Source organism: Phyllobates terribilis, unplaced genomic scaffold (assembly GCF_046119375.1).
Source record: "Phyllobates terribilis strain yellow unplaced genomic scaffold, ASM4611937v1 Scaffold_10__3_contigs__length_209671492, whole genome shotgun sequence".
Classification (NCBI taxonomy): Eukaryota; Metazoa; Chordata; class Amphibia; order Anura; family Dendrobatidae; genus Phyllobates; species Phyllobates terribilis.
In genome coordinates this window covers 51,165,420-51,184,701 of record NW_027362770.1, presented here as the reverse complement: position 1 = coordinate 51,184,701, position 19,282 = coordinate 51,165,420, and the positions used below count along the sequence as shown (strand labels likewise).

Here is a 19,282-nt window from a genome sequence, read left to right as displayed (position 1 = left end):
TGAATTTTCATGCCCTTAAATCAGAGAGATATGTCACACAAAATAGTTAATAAATAACATTTCCCACATGTCTACTTTACATCAGCACAATTTTGGAACCCAAATTTTTTTTTGTTAGGGAGCTATAAGGGTTAAAAGTTGACCAGCGATTTCTCATTTTTCCAACAAAATTTACAAAAACATTTTTTTAGGGACCACATCATATTTGAAGTCACTTTGAGGGGTCTTTATGACAGAAAATACCCAAAAGTGACACCATTCTAAAAACTGCACCCCTCAAGGTGCTCAAAACCACATTCAAGAACTTTATTAACCCTTCAGGTGCTTCACAGGAATTTTTGGAATGTGGAAGAAAAAAATTAACATTTAACTTTTTTCACAAAAATGTTACTTTAGACCCAATTTTTTTATTTTCACAGGGGTAACATGAAAAAATGGACCCCAAATTTTTTTGTGCAATTTCTCTTGAGCGTGCTGATACCCCATATGTGAGGGATAACCACTGTTTGGGCGCACGGCAGGGTTCGGAAGGGAAGGAGCGCCATTAGACTTTTTGAATGTAAAATTTGTCTGAATAATTAGCGGACGCCATGTTGCGTTTGAAGAGCTCCTGATGTGCCTAAACAGTGGAAACCCCCCACAAGTGCCACCATTTTGGAAAACTAGACCCCTTAGGGAACTTATCTAGATGTGTGGTGAGCACCTTGAACCCCAAGGTGCTTCACAGAAGTTTATAATATTGAGCTGTAAAAATAAAATTTTCACATTTTTCCCACAAAACCGTTTTTCATCCCTTAATTTTGCATTATCATAAGGGTAATAGGATAATTTGCACCATGAAATTTGTTATGCAATTTCTCCTGAACACGCTGATACCCCATATGTGGAGGCAAATTACTGTTTGGGCACATGGCAGGGTTTGAAAGGGAAGGAGCGCCATTTGACTTTTTGAATGTAAAATTTGTCTGAATAATTAGCGGAGAGCTCCTGATGTGCCTAAACAGTGGAAACTCCCCACAAGTGCCACCATTTTGGAAACTAGACCCCTTAGGGAACTTATCTAGATGTGTGGTGAGCACCTTGCACCCCCAGCTGCTTCACAGAAGTTTATAATATTGAGCCGTAAAAATAAAATTTTCACATTTTTCCCTCAAAAAATGTTTTTCATTCCCTAATTTTGTATTATCATAAGGGTAACAGGATAAATTGCACCATGAAATTTGTTGTACAATTTCTCCTGAGTACGCCGATACCCCATATGTGGGGGAAAACCACTGCTTTGGTGTACGGCAGGGTTCGGAAGAGAAAGAAGCGCTATGTTGGCTGGGATAGGCAGCAGACACCATGTCACATATGAAGAGTCGCTGACATGCCAAAACAGCAGAAACCCCCACAAGTGACCCCATTTTGTAAACTACACCTCTCAAGGAATTCATCTAGGGAAGTAGTGAGCATTTTTTAAATTTTAAATTTATACCATTGGGCAGTGAAAAAAGCATAATTATATTTCAGCAGCAGATGGAAGGAAGGAAGGGAGACACAGTCATTACTAGTGGGTAGGCGGAGCCCACATAGGATAGAACACCTCAGATTAAAAAAGAGTGTTGACCGGCCCCTCCAGCTTGGGCTCCTCCTACTCCAGCTCTCCAGTCTAAAATTTGAGGTCACAGAGGATGGTCGCTGCTGGAAGCAGCTCCTCAGAAAATTTTTTTATTTTTATCGGACAGAGACTTGGACCCCCGTGGTCTTGAGGTCTCAGGGGTCTCAGCGCTGCTGGACCCCCACCCCTCCCTTGGCGGATCTGCATTACCCTTTGAGAGAGGTCCCTGCAGAACCCTGCCGGCCCCGGGGGATGAGGGATGCTTCCCTGGCGGGGACGCAAACCGCGCATCTGGGGTCACTGCGTTCTCCGCCCTGGGGGGGAAACTTGGGCACAGCGCCACAAATCCCTGGGGGTCCCTGTGGCGCTCAGCTGGGTGAGTACTCAGCATGTTAATGTGTTTTGAGTGCTTCAGCGGCTGCTGCGGCAGCCGCTGCTACATGTATTCAGGTGGTGACTTGTGTTTTTTTGTCCGCAGGTGGATGCCTGCAGGACATGGAAGCGGGGCAGGAGCGGAGAGCGGAGGAGTCGCGCGCGCTTTTTTTGAAGCCGGCGGGGGGCGTGGCTTCGCGCCTTCCCGGTCTTTCGCGGGCAGGAAGCGCTCTGAGCGTGCGCTTTCTCCTGCCCCTCCTCTTCCGGCTTCTCTCTCCTCACAGCGCGGCGGCCATTACTGAACGGCTTCCATCGGGCTCCTCACTCTCCTCTCCTCCCGACAGACCGAAGAACACTGCACCGCGGCCAGCTGGGTGAGTCGCTTCTGCCTGTCAGGGCAGAAGCTTAACCCCTCACCCCCTCAGCGCAGGGCACCTTTCTGAGGCACAATAAGGTGGCAGACTGTGCTGTCCTGCAGCTGTTACCTCATATAGAGGTTCCTTTTTTTGTCTGGGGCTCGCACATCCTTTTCATTTCACAGAGGTTGTGGGGAGTCTGCGACATTAACCCCTTATTAGGCGGTTATCCCTTAATTGGGGGTCAGCTGGGGTAGCTCTCTATTTAAGAACTTTAACCCTTCAGCTTTCTTTTAAGAAACCACACTGTCCTACTTACTGACAGGTTTAACCTGCCATATACTGTGTGAGGGCATGTCAGATCCCAGGTCCGCTACAGGATCAGTCTCGCATGTCTGACACGCAGGAGTCCTCGACGGCGTCAAGCGCAGCGGTCGGGGGTTTCGGTGATGGGGCAGTGGTCAAAATGGAGGCCCTCACTCGTTCTATTGATGGCCTGTCTGACCTTCTAGGTTATTGGGTGTCAGCTAGATCCTCTCATGGCAGGAAGCGCCACAGGCCGGTACTGCCCTCCCCGCGCAGCGACTCGGAGATCTCTGTTATGCAGGGTTCCCCTTCAAGCTCAGATGGGGAGATGTCCGATTCGGATAAGGAGGATCGGCAGGGGCACTCTGCCTCTTTTTTGGGCCGTGCAGAGGCTTTTATTGGAGCCATGAGGGAGGCGTTACAGTTTCCGGAGGAGGTAACTAGACGTCCTGGTAAGTCGGCCCGGATGTTTCAGGAGTCGCATAGGTCGCGCTTGGCATTACCATCTCTGGATGAGCTTAATGGGGCAGTGGAGAAGGAACGCCCGTGTCCAGATAAACGTTTTCAGGGGACACGTTTTTTTTTTGACAGGATGGGTTTTTCAAGTTGTTGGAGGATGCGGCCCGATATGGCAGTGATGCAGGTTTGGATACCGCGTCACTGCTGTCCAGGGCGCAATCCTCGGCGGTCACAGTCAGAAGAGCACTGTGGCTCAGACAGTGGACCGGGGACGCGGTTTCCAAGCAAGGTTTGCTATCTTTAGCTTACAAGGGTGGTCAGTTATTTGGATCTGACCTCACGGAGCTGATTGTCAAGGCAAAGGCAAAAGAAGCGGCCTTACCACAGCGAAGAACTGTGGCTTCTGCGTCGGGCAGGCCTAGTGCCGGTAGTAGTCGGCGGCCCTTTCGGTCCAGGGGACGGTCCGGTCAGCCCTCTTGGGGATCGGGTCGTCCCTCTTTTTCAGGAAAAAAGGCTTCTCAGAAATCCCGCACTCCCTGGAAACAGAGCTTCCGTCAAGACAAGCGGGAAGCTGACAAAAAGCCCGCTAAGGCGGACTGACGCCAGGTTTTAACTGGAGGGCTCTCGAGTGGGGGGTCGCCTGCTCCTATTCGAATCGACTTGGGCGTCCCGCGTTTCGGACGCCTGGGTGACGCGGGTTGTGTCAGCAGGCTACTTCATAGAGTTTCTTTCTCGACCCCCGGACAGGTTTTGCCGATCTCTCATTCCGTCAGAGCCCGAGCTAGTTGCCGCTCTACGGCAGGAGGTCGATTCCCTTCTGCTGAAGGGTGTGGTGGTACCGGTGCCGCCGGAGGACCGGGGAAGAGGGTTTTATTCAAACCTCTTTGTGGTCCCCAAAAAGGAGGACAAATTTCGCCCCATTCTGGATCTCAAAAGATTGAATCGGCATGTCCGCACCCGGAAATTCCGCATGGAGTCGCTTCGCTCGGTTGTGGCGGCCCTGTCACAGAACGACTTTTTGGTGTCAATCGACATTCGCGACGCTTATTTGCATGTTCCCGTCGGAAGGGCCCACCAACGCTTCCTTCGTTTTGCCATAGGTCAGGACCATTTCCAGTTTGTGGCCCTACCATTCGGGTTGGCCTCGGCGCCCAGAGTTTTTACAAAAATTCTGGCACCTCTCATGGCGATCCTTCGAAGACAGGGGGTTACGTTTCTTCCCTACCTGGACGACCTTTTGATTGTGGCGTCCTCAAAGGAGGAGGCGGTGACGGCTCGCAATCTATTCCTTCAGCTCCTGGAGGACTTCGGGTGGCTGGTCAATTGGAAGAAGTCGTCTCTGGAACCGTCGCAGTCAATCCTGTTTTTGGGGATGCATTTCGACACGGTACGAGCAGTGGTGTCCCTGCCTCCAGACAAGCAAGCAAGTCTTCTTCGACATGTACAGGTTATGAAGTCTTCGTCAGCAATGTCCCTTCGAAGGTGTATGCGCCTTTTGGGTTTGATGGTGGCGTCAATGGAGGCACTTCCGTTTGCCCAATTTCATTCCAGGACTCTCCAAATGCTCATTCTGAACCGTTGGGATCGATCACAGGCTTCGCTGGATCGCAGTGTCATCATCTCCCACAGGGTGCGAGAGTCTCTAGAATGGTGGTTACGTCCGGAAGCGTTATCCCTGGGGAAGTCCTTCCTCCTTCCGAGGTGGTCGGTCATAACCACCAATGCCAGCCTGTCAGGCTGGGGGGGTGTCTGGAACGATCTCTGGATTCAGGGAGTATGGTCGTCGGAAGAGTCTGTCCTGCCGATCAACATCCTGGAATTGAGGGCGATTTTCCTTTGCCTCCAACACTGGACGGTCCCTTTAAACGGTCTGCCAGTCCGAGTGCAGACAGACAACGCGACGGCGGTCGCGTATATCAACCATCAAGGTGGAACGAGGAGCTCCAGGCTCATGATGGAAGTGTCTCGGATCCTGGTATGGGCCGAGGCCAAAGTGCCAGCCATCTCTGCGATTCACATTCCGGGAGTTCAGAATATCACGGCGGACTTCCTCAGTCGCGAGAAGGTGGATCCCGGAGAATGGAGTCTTCACCCAGAAATTTTTGCACAGCTGTGCTCCCGTTGGGGAACTCCTCAAGTGGATTTGATGGCATCAAGGTTCAACACCAAGTTACCGACGTTCATGTCCAGGTACAAGGACCCGAAGGCTGTGGCGGTGGATGCTCTGGTGGCTCCGTGGGACCAATTCGAGCTAATCTATGTGTTCCCGCCGATATCCTTACTTCCTCTGGTGTTGTGTCGGATCAGACTGGAAAGAGTCCCGGCTATGTTAGTAGCCCCAGACTGGCCAAGGAGGACGTGGTTCTCGACGCTGGTGTCGCTTCTGGCTGCGCCTCCACTTCCTCTCCCGGACCTGTTAACCCAAGGGCCCGTTCGTCATCCGGACCTGAAGTCTCTGCGTTTGACGGCGTGGCTCTTGAGACCGAAATCTTGACTCGTCAAGGTTTTTCAGCCGAAGTCATTGCCACTCTGCGAGCTGCCAGGGGTCCTGCCACTACTAGGATCTATCACAAGACTTGGGAGGCCTTCTTTTCATGGTGTTCGGGTTCTTCAAGGAACCCGAGGATTTTTTCCATTCCCAATTTGTTGGCCTTTTTGCAGTATGGCCTGGACAAGGGTTTGGCAGTTAGCACTCTGAGGGGTCAGGTTTCTGCTTTGTCCTTGCTGTTTCGGAAGGCTATCGCCTCGCGTAGGGACGTTCGTTCCTTTTTTCGCGGGGTAACCCGTCAGTTTCCGCCGCGGAAGGCGCTTGTGACCCCTTGGCGGCTCAATCTGGTCTTGGAGGCTCTTCAACATGGGCCTTTTGAGCCTATGGACTCCGTTAGCCTTTCTTTGCTTTCTTGGAAGGTTGCCTTTTTAGTGGCAGTCACCTCTTTGAGAAGGGTTTCTGAACTGGCGGCTCTTTCTTGCTCGCCTCCTTTTCTGGAGTTTCTCCCGGATCGCGTGGTGCTTCGCACACGGGGCGACTTTCTACCTAAGGTGGTGTCACAATTTCATGTTAAACAGGATATTGTGTTGCCCTCGCTCTGTCCGGAACCGAGGAATGCGAAGGAACGGGCCTTGCACTCATTGGATTTAGTGCGGGCTTTGAAGTTCTATTTGTCTATTACTCAAGGTTTTCGGAAATCGGACTCTCTGTGATTCCAGCAGGTCGTCGGCGTGGTCAACGAGCTTCCAAGGACACTATAGCTCGATGGATTCGGTCGGCCATTTTAGAGGCTTACCGACTCAAGGGCGAATCTTGTCCAATTAAGATTCGAGCTCACTCCACGAGAGCTGTGGGTTCGTCGTGGGCTTTTCATCAAGGGGCCTCGGCAGCTCAACTCTGCCGGGCGGCTACCTGGCGCTCCGTCCACACTTTTACAAAGTTTTATAAGGTGGACGTCAGTGCTTCCGCTGATGCAGCCTTAGGACGTAGGGTCCTGCAGGCGGCTGTAGTTTAAGTTATCGTTAACTTGTATTTAGCGCTAGTTGCGCATTTTTCTAGGTTGTTGGGATTCTGCCTCTGTTGGTTTTTTCCCACCCTTAATTTTTGGACTGCTTTGGGACGTCCCACTAGTAATGACTGTGTCTCCCTTCCTTCCATCTGCTGCTGAAAGACGGATTTTGGTAAGACCTTACCTGTAAAATCCTTTTCAGCGAAGGAAGGAAGGGAGACACAGCTCCCTCCCATGGCAGAAGTGTGTTGTTGTGTTTTCAGATGCAGCGTGACCCTTCTCTGATAGCGATTATCTGGGCTGAGGTCGGCGCGCTAAGGCTCTGTTCCAGCATTGCCAGCTCATCGCAGTGGTCAGGTCCAGTGAGTAGTACCTGGGACTGTGTGGTTTTTCTGTTATATGCATAACCTGTCTCTTGTTTTTTCTCTGAAGTTCTTCAGAAGGGGTTATGTTGCTCCGCTGGTGATATTTGCTCTTCCTTAGCTTGTGTACGGACTGGAGAGCTGGAGTAGGAGGAGCCCAAGCTGGAGGGGCCGGACAACACTCTTTTTTAATCTGAGGTGTTCTATCCTATGTGGGCTCCGCCTACCCACTAGTAATGACTGTGTCTCCCTTCCTTCCTTCGCTGAAAAGGATTTTGCAGGTAAGATCTTACCAAAATCCGTCTTTTTACCACAAAAAAATGTTTTACCCTCAGATTTTACATTTTCACACAGGGCAATGGGTAAAAATGGTGCCGAAATGTGTCACACAATTTCTTCTAAAAGTGTCAATACCCCATATGTGGCTGTATCGTACCACTTAGCCGTACGGTGAGATTTGAGGGGGAAGGAGCGCTATTTGACAATTGGAGAACAAATTATTGTAGAATAGGCATTTGGATTTGGGAGCACAAAATTTTCTGAATTTCTTTTGGGGGCAAGGACCATTTTGCTTTTCCAGAGCCTTTCTGCTACCAGTAACTTGGAAGTCCCTTATATTTTTAACAGATGACGGACCTGAGTGGGGACTAGCTTTTTTTGAGGACTGAGTTGAAGCTTTTATTGGGAACATTTTACGTAACATTTATCCGGCGCTCTAGGCTGAGCACTTACATCGGGGTTTCCATCTAATTTTCCAAGTGATGTAATTCAGATGAAACCCCTGCAGGATCCATTCACTGTAATGAGGCAGCAGAGTTACTCTGGACTCCGTCTGGCCTCTGTTTAGTGGTGTCCTTTTTTTCAGAAGTGCACAAAACTGTGGCCAACCGCACTTTTATGCACGCCTAAAACAAATGACACCGTGGGATCCCAGGCTAGACTGCATCCACAGTGGCCTATATCTGCCTCATTACAGGGAATCTTCCATCATGGGTTCTGGCTGAATCACGTATTTCAGAGATTTACACGGAAACTCTGGTGTAAGTGCTCAGCGCAGAGCACAGGATAAATGTGAGCAGAGCCTTACTGGGATCTTTGGGAGACATAATAAACAAAACAGTAGCAGGTGAATAATATTTGTTTTATTTATTTTTTATGCCGTTCCTAGTGTGATATAACTGATTAGATTACTTTATTCTTCGGGTCGGTGCGATTACAGAGATACCAGATTGATATCGGGTTTTTATGACTGACAGCTGTCACACACTAAAATACGCTTTTTTTGCAAAATCTAGTTTTTGCATCACCATATTTTGAGAGCTATAATTTTTCCATATTTCGGCCGATAGAGTCATGTGACGGCTTGTTTTTTGCGGGACGAGTTGAAATTTTTATTGGAACCATTTTTGGGCACGTGACATTTTTTGATCGCTTTCTATTCCGTTTTTTGGGAGGTAAAATTAACAAAAACAAACACTTCAGGAATTGTTTTTTGAGGTTTTTTTTTATGCCGTTCTGCGTGTGGTAAGTGATCAGGCAGCGTTATTCTTCGGGTCAGTACGTTTACAGCGATACTACACTTACTGTATTTTTTTTATGTTTTGGCGCTTTTACACAATAAAACAATTTTATAGAAAAAAAAAATACTTTTTTTGCATTGCTTTATTCTGAGCGCTATAACTTTTTTATTTTTTGGCTGATGGAGCTGTATGGCGGCTTTTTTTTGCGGAACAAGATGACGTTTTCAGTGGTACCATTTTTATTTCTATTCTGCTTTTTGATCGCATTTTTTTTCACTTTTTGTTTGGCGATATGATGAAAAAGCATATTTTTTTGCTCCGTTTTTTATTTATTTTTATTACGGTGTGCACAGAAGGAGTTAATTAGTGTGACAGTTTTATAGCTCGGGTTGTTTCGGACGCGGCGATACCAAATATGTGTACTTTTTTTGGTTTTGTAATAATTTACGGATTTATTGGTTTAATATTTTATTTATTTATTTTTATTTATTTTGTGTTTTTTTTTTTTTTAATAGTTTAAAAACTTTTTTACTTTTTTTTACATTTTTACTTAGTCCCTGTATGGGACATTAATTTTTATTTTTCTGATCACTGATCTCATGTAATGTAATACACATATATTACATTATATGAGATCTTCACTGACTCTTTCAGTCAGTCTCCTGTCTGACTTCAGCTACATACAGGCTGAAGTCAGACAGGAAGGACACCATATATGGCAGAGCTGGAGGCGGTCATGTGACCTCCAGCTGCCATAGCAACCCCAGGTCCTCAAACGAAACGGAGGTCTTCGGAGGTAAGACGACCCCCTCTCTTCCTGCTGTCTCCTATATGCCGCGATCACTATAGATCACAGCATATAGAAGACAGCAAAGGGTTAACATCACTGGGACCTGATCTAATCAGGTCCCGATGATGTACCCTGTCAGAGCTAACGCTCTGCACCGGAATCGCAGTGCTTGCAGGACCCTGGGGGTCCTGAGCACTGCGAGACCACCCACCGTTTTTAAACGTCGGCACTGCACAGAGCCCGGCAAGCGCCGACGTTTATCTACAGTGGGCGGTCGGGAACCGGTTAATGTCCCATACAGGGACTAAGTAAAAAATGTAAAAAAAAAATGTTTTGAAACTGTTAAAAAAAAAAAAAAATACAAAATAAATAAAAATAAATAAATAAAATATTAAACCGATAAATCCATATATTTATGCAAAAATAAAAAAAAGTACACATATTTGGTATTGCCGCGTCCGAAACAACCCGAGCAATAAAACTGTCACACTAATTAACTCCTTCTGTGCACACCGTAATAAAAATAAATAAAAAACGGAGCAAAAAACTATGCTTTTTCCTCATATCGCCAAACAAAAAGTGGAAAAAATGCGATCAAAAAGCAAAATGGAAATAAAAATGGTACCGCTGAAAACGTCATCTTCTTCCGCAAAAAACAAGCCGCCATACAGCTCCATCAGCCAAAAAATAAAAAAGTTATAGCGCTCAGAATAAAGCAATGCAAAAAAAATATTTTTTCTATAAAATTGTTTTATTGTGTAAAAGCGCCAAAACATAAAAAAATATACAGTACTTGTAGTATCGCTGTAAACGTACTGACCCGAAGAATAACGCTGCCTGATCACTTTTACCACACGCAGAACGGCATAAAAAAAAACCTCAAATAACAATTCCTGAATTGTTTGTTTTTGTTAATTTTACCTCCCAAAAAAGGGAATAGAAAGCGATCAAAAAATGTCACGTACCCAAAAATGGTACCAATAAAAATGTCAACTCGTCCCGCAAAAAAACAAGCCGTCACATGACTGTCGGCCGAAATATGGAAAAATTATAGCTCTCAAAATATGGCGATGCAAAAACTAGATTTTGCAAAAAAAAAGCGTCTTAGTGTGTGACAGCTGTCAGTCATAAAAACCCGTTATAAATCTGGTATCTCTGTAATCGCACCGACCCGAAGAATAAAGTAATCTAATCAGTTATATCACACTAGGAACGGCGTAAAAAAATAAATAAAACCAATTCTTCACCTGCTACTGATTTGTTTATTATGTCTCCCAAAGATCGCAGTAAGGCTCTGCTCACATTTATCCTGCGCTCTGCGCTGAGCACTTACACCAGAGTTTCCGTGTAAATCTCTGAAATACGTGATTCAGCCGGAACCCATGACGGAAGATTCCCTGTAATGAGGCAGATATAGGCCACTGTGGACGCCGTCTAGCCTGGGATCCCACAGTGTCATTTGTTTTAGGCGTGCATAAAAGTGCGGTTGGCTACAGTTTTGTGCACTTCTGAAAAAAAGGACACCGCTAAACAGAGGCCAGACGGAGTCCAGAGTAACTCTGCTGCCTCATTACAGTGAATGGATCCCGCAGGGGTTTCATCTGAATTACATCACTTGGAAATTTAGATGGAAACCCCGATGTAAGTGCGCAGCCTAGAGCACCGGATAAATGTTACATAAAATGTTCCCAATAAAAGCTTCAACTCAGTCCTCAAAAAAAGCTAGTCCCCACTCAGGTCCGTCATCTGTTAAAAATATAAAGGACTTCCAAGTTACTGGTAGCAGAAAGGCTCTGGAAAAGCGAAATGGCCCTTGCCCCCCAAAAGAAATTCAGAAAATTTTGTGCTCCCAAATCCAAATGCCTATTCTACAATAATTTGTTCTCCAATTGTCAAATAGCACTCCGTCCCCCCCAGATCTCGCCGTATGGCTGAGCCACATATGGGGTATTGCCACTTTTAGAAGAAATTGTGTGACACATTTCGGCACCATTTTTACCCATTGCCCTGTGTGAAAATGTAAAATCTGAGGGTAAAACATTTTTTTGTGGTAAAAATATAATTATGCTTTTTTCACTGCCCAATGGTATAAATTTAAAAATTAAAAAATACTCACTACTTCCCTAGATGAATTCCTTGAGAGGTGTAGTTTACAAAATGGGGTCACTTGTGGGGGTTTCTGCTGTTTCGGCATGTCAGCAACTCTTCAAATGTGACATGGTGTCTGCTGCCTATCCCAGCCAACATAGCGCTCCTTTCTCTTCCGAACCCTGCCGTGCACCAAAGCAGTGGTTTTCCCCCACATATGGGGTATCGGCGTGTTCAGGAGAAATTGCACAACAAATTTCATGGTGCAATTTATCCTATTACCCTTATGATAATGCAAAATTAAGGGATGAAAAACGTTTTTGCGGGAAAAATGTGAATTTTTATTTTTACAGCTCAATATTATAAACTTCTGTGAAGCAACTTGGGGTTCAAGGTGCTTACCACACATCTAGATAAGTTCCCTAAGGGGTCTAGTTTCCAAAATGGTGTCACTTGTGGGGGGTTTCCACTGTTTAGGCACATCAGGAGCTCTCCAAACGCAACATGGTGTCTGCTAATTATTCAGACAAATTTTACATTCAAAAAGTCTAATGGCGCTCCTTCCCTTCCGAACCCTGCCATGCGCCCAAACAGTGGTTTTCCCTCACATATGGGGTATCAGCGCGCTCAAGAGAAATTGCACAAAAAAATTTGGGGTCCATTTTTTCCTGTTACCCCTGTGAAAATAAAAAAAAATTGGGTCTAAAGTAACATTTTTGTGAAAAAAGTTAAATGTTCATTTTTTTTCTTCCACATTCCAAAAATTCTTGTGAAGCACCTGAAGGGTTAATAAAGTTCTTGAATGTGGTTTTGAGTACGGTGTCACTTTTGGGTATTTTCTGTCATAAAGACCCCTCAAAGTGACTTCAAATATGATGTGGTCCCTAAAAAAAAAATGTTTTTGTAAATTTTGTTGGAAAAATGAGAAATCGCTGGTCAACTTTTAACCCTTATAGCTCCCTAACAAAAAAAAATTTGGGTTCCAAAATTGTGCTGATGTAAAGTAGACATGTGGGAAATGTTATTTATTAACTATTTTGTGTGACATATCTCTCTGATTTAAGGGCATGAAAATTCAAAGTTTGAAAATTGCAAAATTTTCAAAATTTTCGCCAAATTTCCGATTTTTTTCACAAATAAACGCAAGTGATATCAAAGAAATTTTACCACTATCATGAAGTACAATATGTCACGAAAAAACAGTCTCAGAATCAGGGGGATCCGTTGAAGCGTTCCAGAGTAATTACTTCATAAAGTAACAGTGGTCAGAATTGAAAAAATTGGCCTGGTCACGAAGGCAAAAACAGGCTCTGGTGCGAAATGGTTAATGGTCAAACAATTGACCGGTAAATATTATGCTAAACAAATACAACTCAATTCTGATGCTTATATGATAGCTATAATCTTGTCTACTGCTTGAGAGGTGGTACTGCTAAACAATTAGATCAAAGCTGTCCCAAATTTTCTATTCCAGAGAGACCAATTTTTTTGGGGATTTTGCAATATTATTGGTTTTAAGAGTGTGGTTATGTTCATAAATTTTATGGGCCACAATTCTGTAAATATCTTTTATTGTAGGAGGATCTTTGCGTTTCCAAAAGGTAGCTATCAGATGGGTGGTTGTAATAAGTATAAACTGTTACTCTTTAACCCCTTCACGACTTATGACGTATAGGTATATCATATGTTGTGATCGTGCACTCCATGCGAGCTCTGGCGTTGAGCCCGCATGTTTTCAGGCGCATAACAGCTGATCTAATCAGCTATCCTGTGCCCCTAACAGCCGCGGGTGGAATTATGATCAACCAGTGGGCTGTTGACATGTTAAATGCTGCTGTTAATCTCCGAAGCGCGTCACTAATCCCGCCCATCGCCATGCACGTCACACGATCGCAGCTTCAAGTCTCCGATCGTGCATGAAAATGATATTGCTGCGGAATACACGGTTCTTCTTCTTGAACCATGGAAGGAAGTGCTGTTTGAGAAACTCAACATACATTATGGAGTTCATCTTTACCCCTTCAGGGATCCTAAAAGGGCCGACAATCTCTCTCCCCATGATTCCAGCCCAAAACATTACTCCACCTCCTTCTTGTTAGCGCCGTAGCCGTGTTTGCATGGGGTGTCCATCAACCAGCCATCCTCCACTCCATCCATCTGGACCATCGAGATCATTTCATGCATTTTAATGCCCCGTTTCATGCTGCACATAACACATCTGCATCTCTGGCTGCTATGGGCATAAAAGGGGACAAACTTATGGTGTGACCCCCATGCTCCCCTGCCCTCAACCCCATTGAGAACCTCTGGAGCATCATCAAAAGGAGTGTCTGATGGCGGGAGGCAGTTCACATCTAAGCAACAGCTCTGGGAGGGTATTCTGTCCTCATGCAAAACAATTAAAGCAGAAACCATCCAAAACCTGACAAATTCAATGGACGAGACAGTTCAGAAGCTCCTTTCGAACAAGGGGTCCTATGTGCAAATGTTACACCACCTAGAATAAAGTTATGAGTTGAAAAGTGTTTGATTTCAGTTTGTAATAACCTGCTAATGCTTATAATTTCAAAAATGACTATTTTTTTGTTCTTTATTAAAATGAAAAGGTTGAAAACTCTGCTGTGCATAATAATTTGGAACATGCATTTTGAGTGCAGTTTGAGTTTTTTATTTTTTTTTAAATATACTGTTATGATAGGCAGTTTGTACAAAAACCTTTCAATTGTACTCTAATAGTTATTTGACTGGAAAATTACAATGACTGCAATTCATACAGGTAATTTGGGAAAATCTGAGAAAATATTATTTGCATAATAATTTGGAACACAGTATATAGTGATGCCACTGACAAACAGAATTCATCCCGAAAAAAACAAGACCTCATGTGTCGCTAAAAAAATAAAGTTATGGCATGCCACAATGAAGAGGTTAAAAAAATGGTTTGTTTTAAGGGTCAAAACTGGCTATGACGGCAAGGGCTAAAAAACAAATGATGTGCAAGTGAAATGTAGATGGGCCTTGTGAGCATAATTGAGCTTTTAAGTTTTCTCTTTAATTGCAGTATTCTTCAGAGGAGGAAGAGGTTGATCTTCAGACGGCTTTGACTGGCTTCCAAACTAAGCAGCGCAAACTCCTGGAACCAGTGGACCATGGGAAGATTGAATATGAGCCCTATAGAAAGAATTTCTATGTGGAAGTTCCTGAGCTGGCTAGGATGACTCCAGAAGGTAATTATATTACGAACTAGATGGTGGCCCGATTCTAACCCATCGGGTATTCTAGAATATGTATGTAGTTTGTGGCACTGTGACTGACAGAACTTGTTCAGTAAACATGAGTCAACTACGTCGCTCTGTGACTGGGGGTTAAATTCCACGCCAATATTTCTGATTGGTCGCAGCCTTTCCCCTTTCATATAAAAAAAAGTTTTTCAGGCAGGTTCTCATACAGATCAGTGTCTGGCCAAAGTCCTGAATAGCTCATTTACACATAAGAAAAATATGGACATCTCTGGAATGAGACATTGGATTGCAGATAACAAGGTCTTATTTTAGCTTCCTATGACCTACATGGATATATAGACTGCTTAGGAAGGATGACCCTACTGACAGATTCTCTTTAATATACATGAATATCGTTAGGACTGGATATGTAAAGCCATGGTCATACCTACAGTGGTGTGAAAATGTGTTTACCCCTTACTGATTTCTTATTTTTTTGCATGTTTGTCACACTTAAATGTTTCAAATCAGAAAACTAATTTAAATAGGAGACAAAGATAACATAAGTAAAATGCAGTTTTTAAATTAAGGTCTTTATTATTAAGGGAAAAATAAATCCAAAAATACAGGGCCCTGTGTGAAAAAGTGATTGCCCCCCCCTCCCTAAAACATAAATTAACTGTGGCTTATTACATCTTTGGGAAGCTGAGTTCAATTTCCCGAGCCACAAATAGGCCTGATTACTGCCACACCTGTTCTCTATCAAGAACTCGCTTAACTAGGACCTGCCTGACAAAGTGAAGTAGACCAAAAGATCCTCAAAAGCTAGACATCATTCTACGATTCAAAGAAATTCAGGAAGAAATGAGAAAAGTAATTGAGATCTAGAAGTCTAGAAAAAGGTTATAAAGCCATTTCTAAAGCTTTGGGACTCCAGCTAACCAAAGTGAGAGCCATTATCCACAAATGGGGAAAACATGTAACAGTGGTGAAACTTCCCAGTAGTGGCCGGCCGACCAAAATTACTCCAAGAGCGCAGCGACTAGTCATCCAAGAGGTCACAAAAGACCCCACAACAACATCCAAAGGACTGGAGGCCTCACTTTCCTCAGTTAAGGTCAGTGTTCATGAGTAAGAGACTGGACAAAAATGGCATGCATGGCAGAATTCCAAGACGAAAACCAGTGCTGAGCAAAAAGAACACAAAGGCTCGTCTCTGTTTTGCCAGAAAACATCTTGATGATTGCCAAGACTTTTGGGAGAATACTGACAAGACAAAAGTTGAACTTTTTGGAAGGTGTATGTCCCATTACATCTGGCGTAGAAGTAATACAGTATTTCAGAAAAGGAACAAGATGCCAACTGTAAAATGTGGTGATGGTAATGTGATGGTCTGGGGCTGTTTTGCTGCTTCAGGACCTGGAAGACTTGCTGTGGTAAATGGAACCATGAATTCTGCTGTCTACCAAAAAATCCTGAAGGAGAATGTCCGGCCATCTGTTTGTGACCTCAAGCTGAAGAGCACTTGGGTTATGCTGCAGAACAAAGATCCAAAACACACCAGCAAGTCCCTCTGAATGGCTTAAGAAAAACAAAATTAACCCCTTTACCCCCGAGGGTGGTTTGCACGTTAATGACCAGGCCAATTTTTACAATTCTGACCTCTGTCACTTTATGAGGTAATTACTCTGGAACGCTTCAACGGATCCCCCTGATTCTGAGATTGTTTTTTCGTGACATACTGTACTTCATGATAGTGGTAAAATTTCTTCGATATCACTTGCGTTTATTTGTGAAAAAATCAGAAATTTGGCAAAAATTGTGAAAATTTTGCAATTTTCAAAACGTAAATTTTTATGCCCTTAAATCAAAGAGATATGTCACACAAAATAGTTAATAAATAACATTTCCCACATAATAACCAAAACAAAAGCAAATCACCGAAGGTGAAATGCCATCTCCAAATCACCAAACCAAAAACCCAAACTAAAATCTAATAGGTATCTAAATATCAGTCAGACAGATGAAAATATAACAGGAAGGAAAATATAGACAGATACCCAAGACACATTGGAGATCTATACAAAACATTATCTTTTATTCATGACAGTATATTATTCTAATAAAGACATCACATAGGAGGGTATTGGGAAAAGAACAGCTAAAACAGTAAGGGATACAGGGTATATAAACCCACGATATTAGTGTTGAGACCGTTAATAAAGCACCAAATCAATATAAATATCGCATAAATAATAGTTTCATATGAATGAAATATATCAGAAATATCAAAGAATAAATTAAATTAATTATTTATGCTGAAGTGAAGCACATAGGGCAGTGATTGAAATCAAAATAAATCAACCCCTGAAAGCACTATACCATGCTGGCTCAAGGTAAGTATAAATATCTTAAGTCTCTCACTCTATCTACAATCAAAGTAAGAGACCGAGAGCTGATGATGATAAACAGCCTAACGTTATGTTTTAGTCATATAATATGCCAGCCAATAACGTGAAAATAAATACCTTGAGTCATGATGATAAAGATCAGGGGCTCGTAATAACTGTCTGCCAAACGCCTCGACGCGCGTTTCGCCTCAGCTTCGTCCCACATGTCTACTTTACATCAGCACAATTTTGGAACAAAAATTTTTTTTTTAGTACGGAGCTATAAGGGTTAAAAGTTGACCAGTGATTTCTCATTTCAACAACAAAATTTACAAAACCATTTTTTTAGAGACCACATCACATTTGAAGTGACTTTGAGGGGCCTTTATGGCAGAAATACCCAAAAGTGACACCATTCTAAAAACTACTCCCCTCAAGGTGCTCAAAACCACATTCAAGAAGTTTATTAACACTTCAGGTGCTTCACAGGAATTTTTGGAAAGTGGAAGAAAAAAAATGAACATTTAACTTTTTTCACAAAAATGTTACTTTAGACCCAAATTTTTTTTATTTTCGCAGGGGTAACAGGAAAAAATGGACCCCAAAATTTGTTGTGTAATTTCCCCTGAGCTATCAGATACCCCATATGTGGGGAAAAACCATGGCAGGGCTCGGAAGGGAAGGAGCGCCATTTGACTTTTTGAATGTAAAATTTGCTTGAATAATTAGCAGACGCCATGTTGCATTTGGGGAGCCCCTGATGTGCCTAAACAATGGAAACCCCCCACAAGTGACCCCATTTAGGAAACTAGACTCCTTGGGGAACTTATCTAGATGTCTGGTGAGCACCTTGAACCCCCAGGTGCTTCACAGAAGTTTATAACATTGAGCCGTAAAAATAACATTTTCACATTTTTCCAACAAAAATGTTTTTCAGCCTCCAATTTTGCATTTTCATAAGGGTAACCGGTTGGGTTTGGGGAGTCCCTGATGTGCCTAAATAGTGGAAACCACCCCACCCTCCCCCCAGTGACTCCAGTTTGGAAACTACACCCCTCAAGGATTTTATCAAGGGGTATAGTGAACATTTTGAAACCAGAGATACGACACAGAATTTGATAACATTAGGTCATCATATTGAATAAGTTGTCATTAGTCTTGAGTGCAAGTGTTCGCTACTTGAGTTTGCATCAGGTACTAGGGTATGCACCAAGTATCGCGGGTGCTCAAGTGACATGCTCGAGTCCCTGCCCCACATGTTTTTTTTTATTAGACACCCAAAAAAACATGCGGGGATCGCTCGTGCATGGCAGTCAATCCCCGCAAGGTTTTTTTGGCTGTATAACAGCTGCAAAACATTTGGGGAGCCGACTGGAGCATGTCACTCGAGCACCCGCCTTACTCTGTGCATACCCAAGCACCCGATGCAAACTCAAGTAGCGAGTACTTGCGCTCACTAGTCGCCATATTATCGTCTTTTTTTTTTTTTTTTTTTTTTTTTTTTAACTTCTGAAAAAATCCCAACCCCAGCCCTAGCACAACACTAAAGTTTATTTTTACACCGTTCCTCGTGTGGTATAAGTGATTAGACGACTTTATTCTTCGGGTCGGTGCAATTACCGCGATGCCAGATTAATATCGGGTTTTTATGATTGACAGCTGTCGCACACTAAAAGACGCATTTTTTTTGCAAAGACTAGTTTTTTCATCGCCATATTTTGAGAGCTATAATTTTTCCATATTTCGGCCCACAGTCATGTCACTGCTTGTTTTTTTTGCGGGACAAGTTGCCGTTTTTATCGGTATGATTTTCGGGCAAATTACATTTTTTTGATCGCTTTCTATTCCAATTTTTGGGAGGCAGAATAAACAAAAGCCAACAATTCAGGAATTTTTTATTTTTTTTTATGCCGTTCTGTGTGTGGTAAAATTGATAAGGTAGCATTATTCTTCGGGTCAGTACGTTTACAGCGGTACTGCATTATATATATAATATATATATATATATATATATATATATATATATATATATATATATATATATATATATATATATATATATATATATATATATATATATATATTGTGTGTGTATATTATGCGCTTTTACACAATAAAAACTATTTTATAGAAAAAAGAATTGTTTTTGCATCGCTTTATTCTGAGAACTATAACTTTTTTTATTTTTCTGTTGTTGGAGCTGTATTGCGGCTTGTTTTTTTGCGGGACAAGATGACGTTTTCAGCGGTACCATTTTTATTTACATTTGTCTTTTTGATCGCGTTTTATTCTTTTTTTGTTTGGCGGTGTGATGCTAAAAC

At 43.2% G+C, this 19,282-nt stretch overlaps 1 protein-coding gene across 1 annotated transcript in view; it reads left to right on the top strand.

Moving 5' to 3' along the window:
• DDX46 (DEAD-box helicase 46) overlaps positions 1-19,282 on the top strand; it is a 102,839-nt gene that overhangs the window by 18,883 nt on the left and 64,674 nt on the right. The window contains exon 8 of the mRNA XM_073649554.1: positions 14,412-14,577. Coding sequence (XP_073505655.1) covers positions 14,412-14,577 — 166 coding nt within the window. The remainder of the gene's footprint in view (positions 1-14,411; positions 14,578-19,282) is intronic.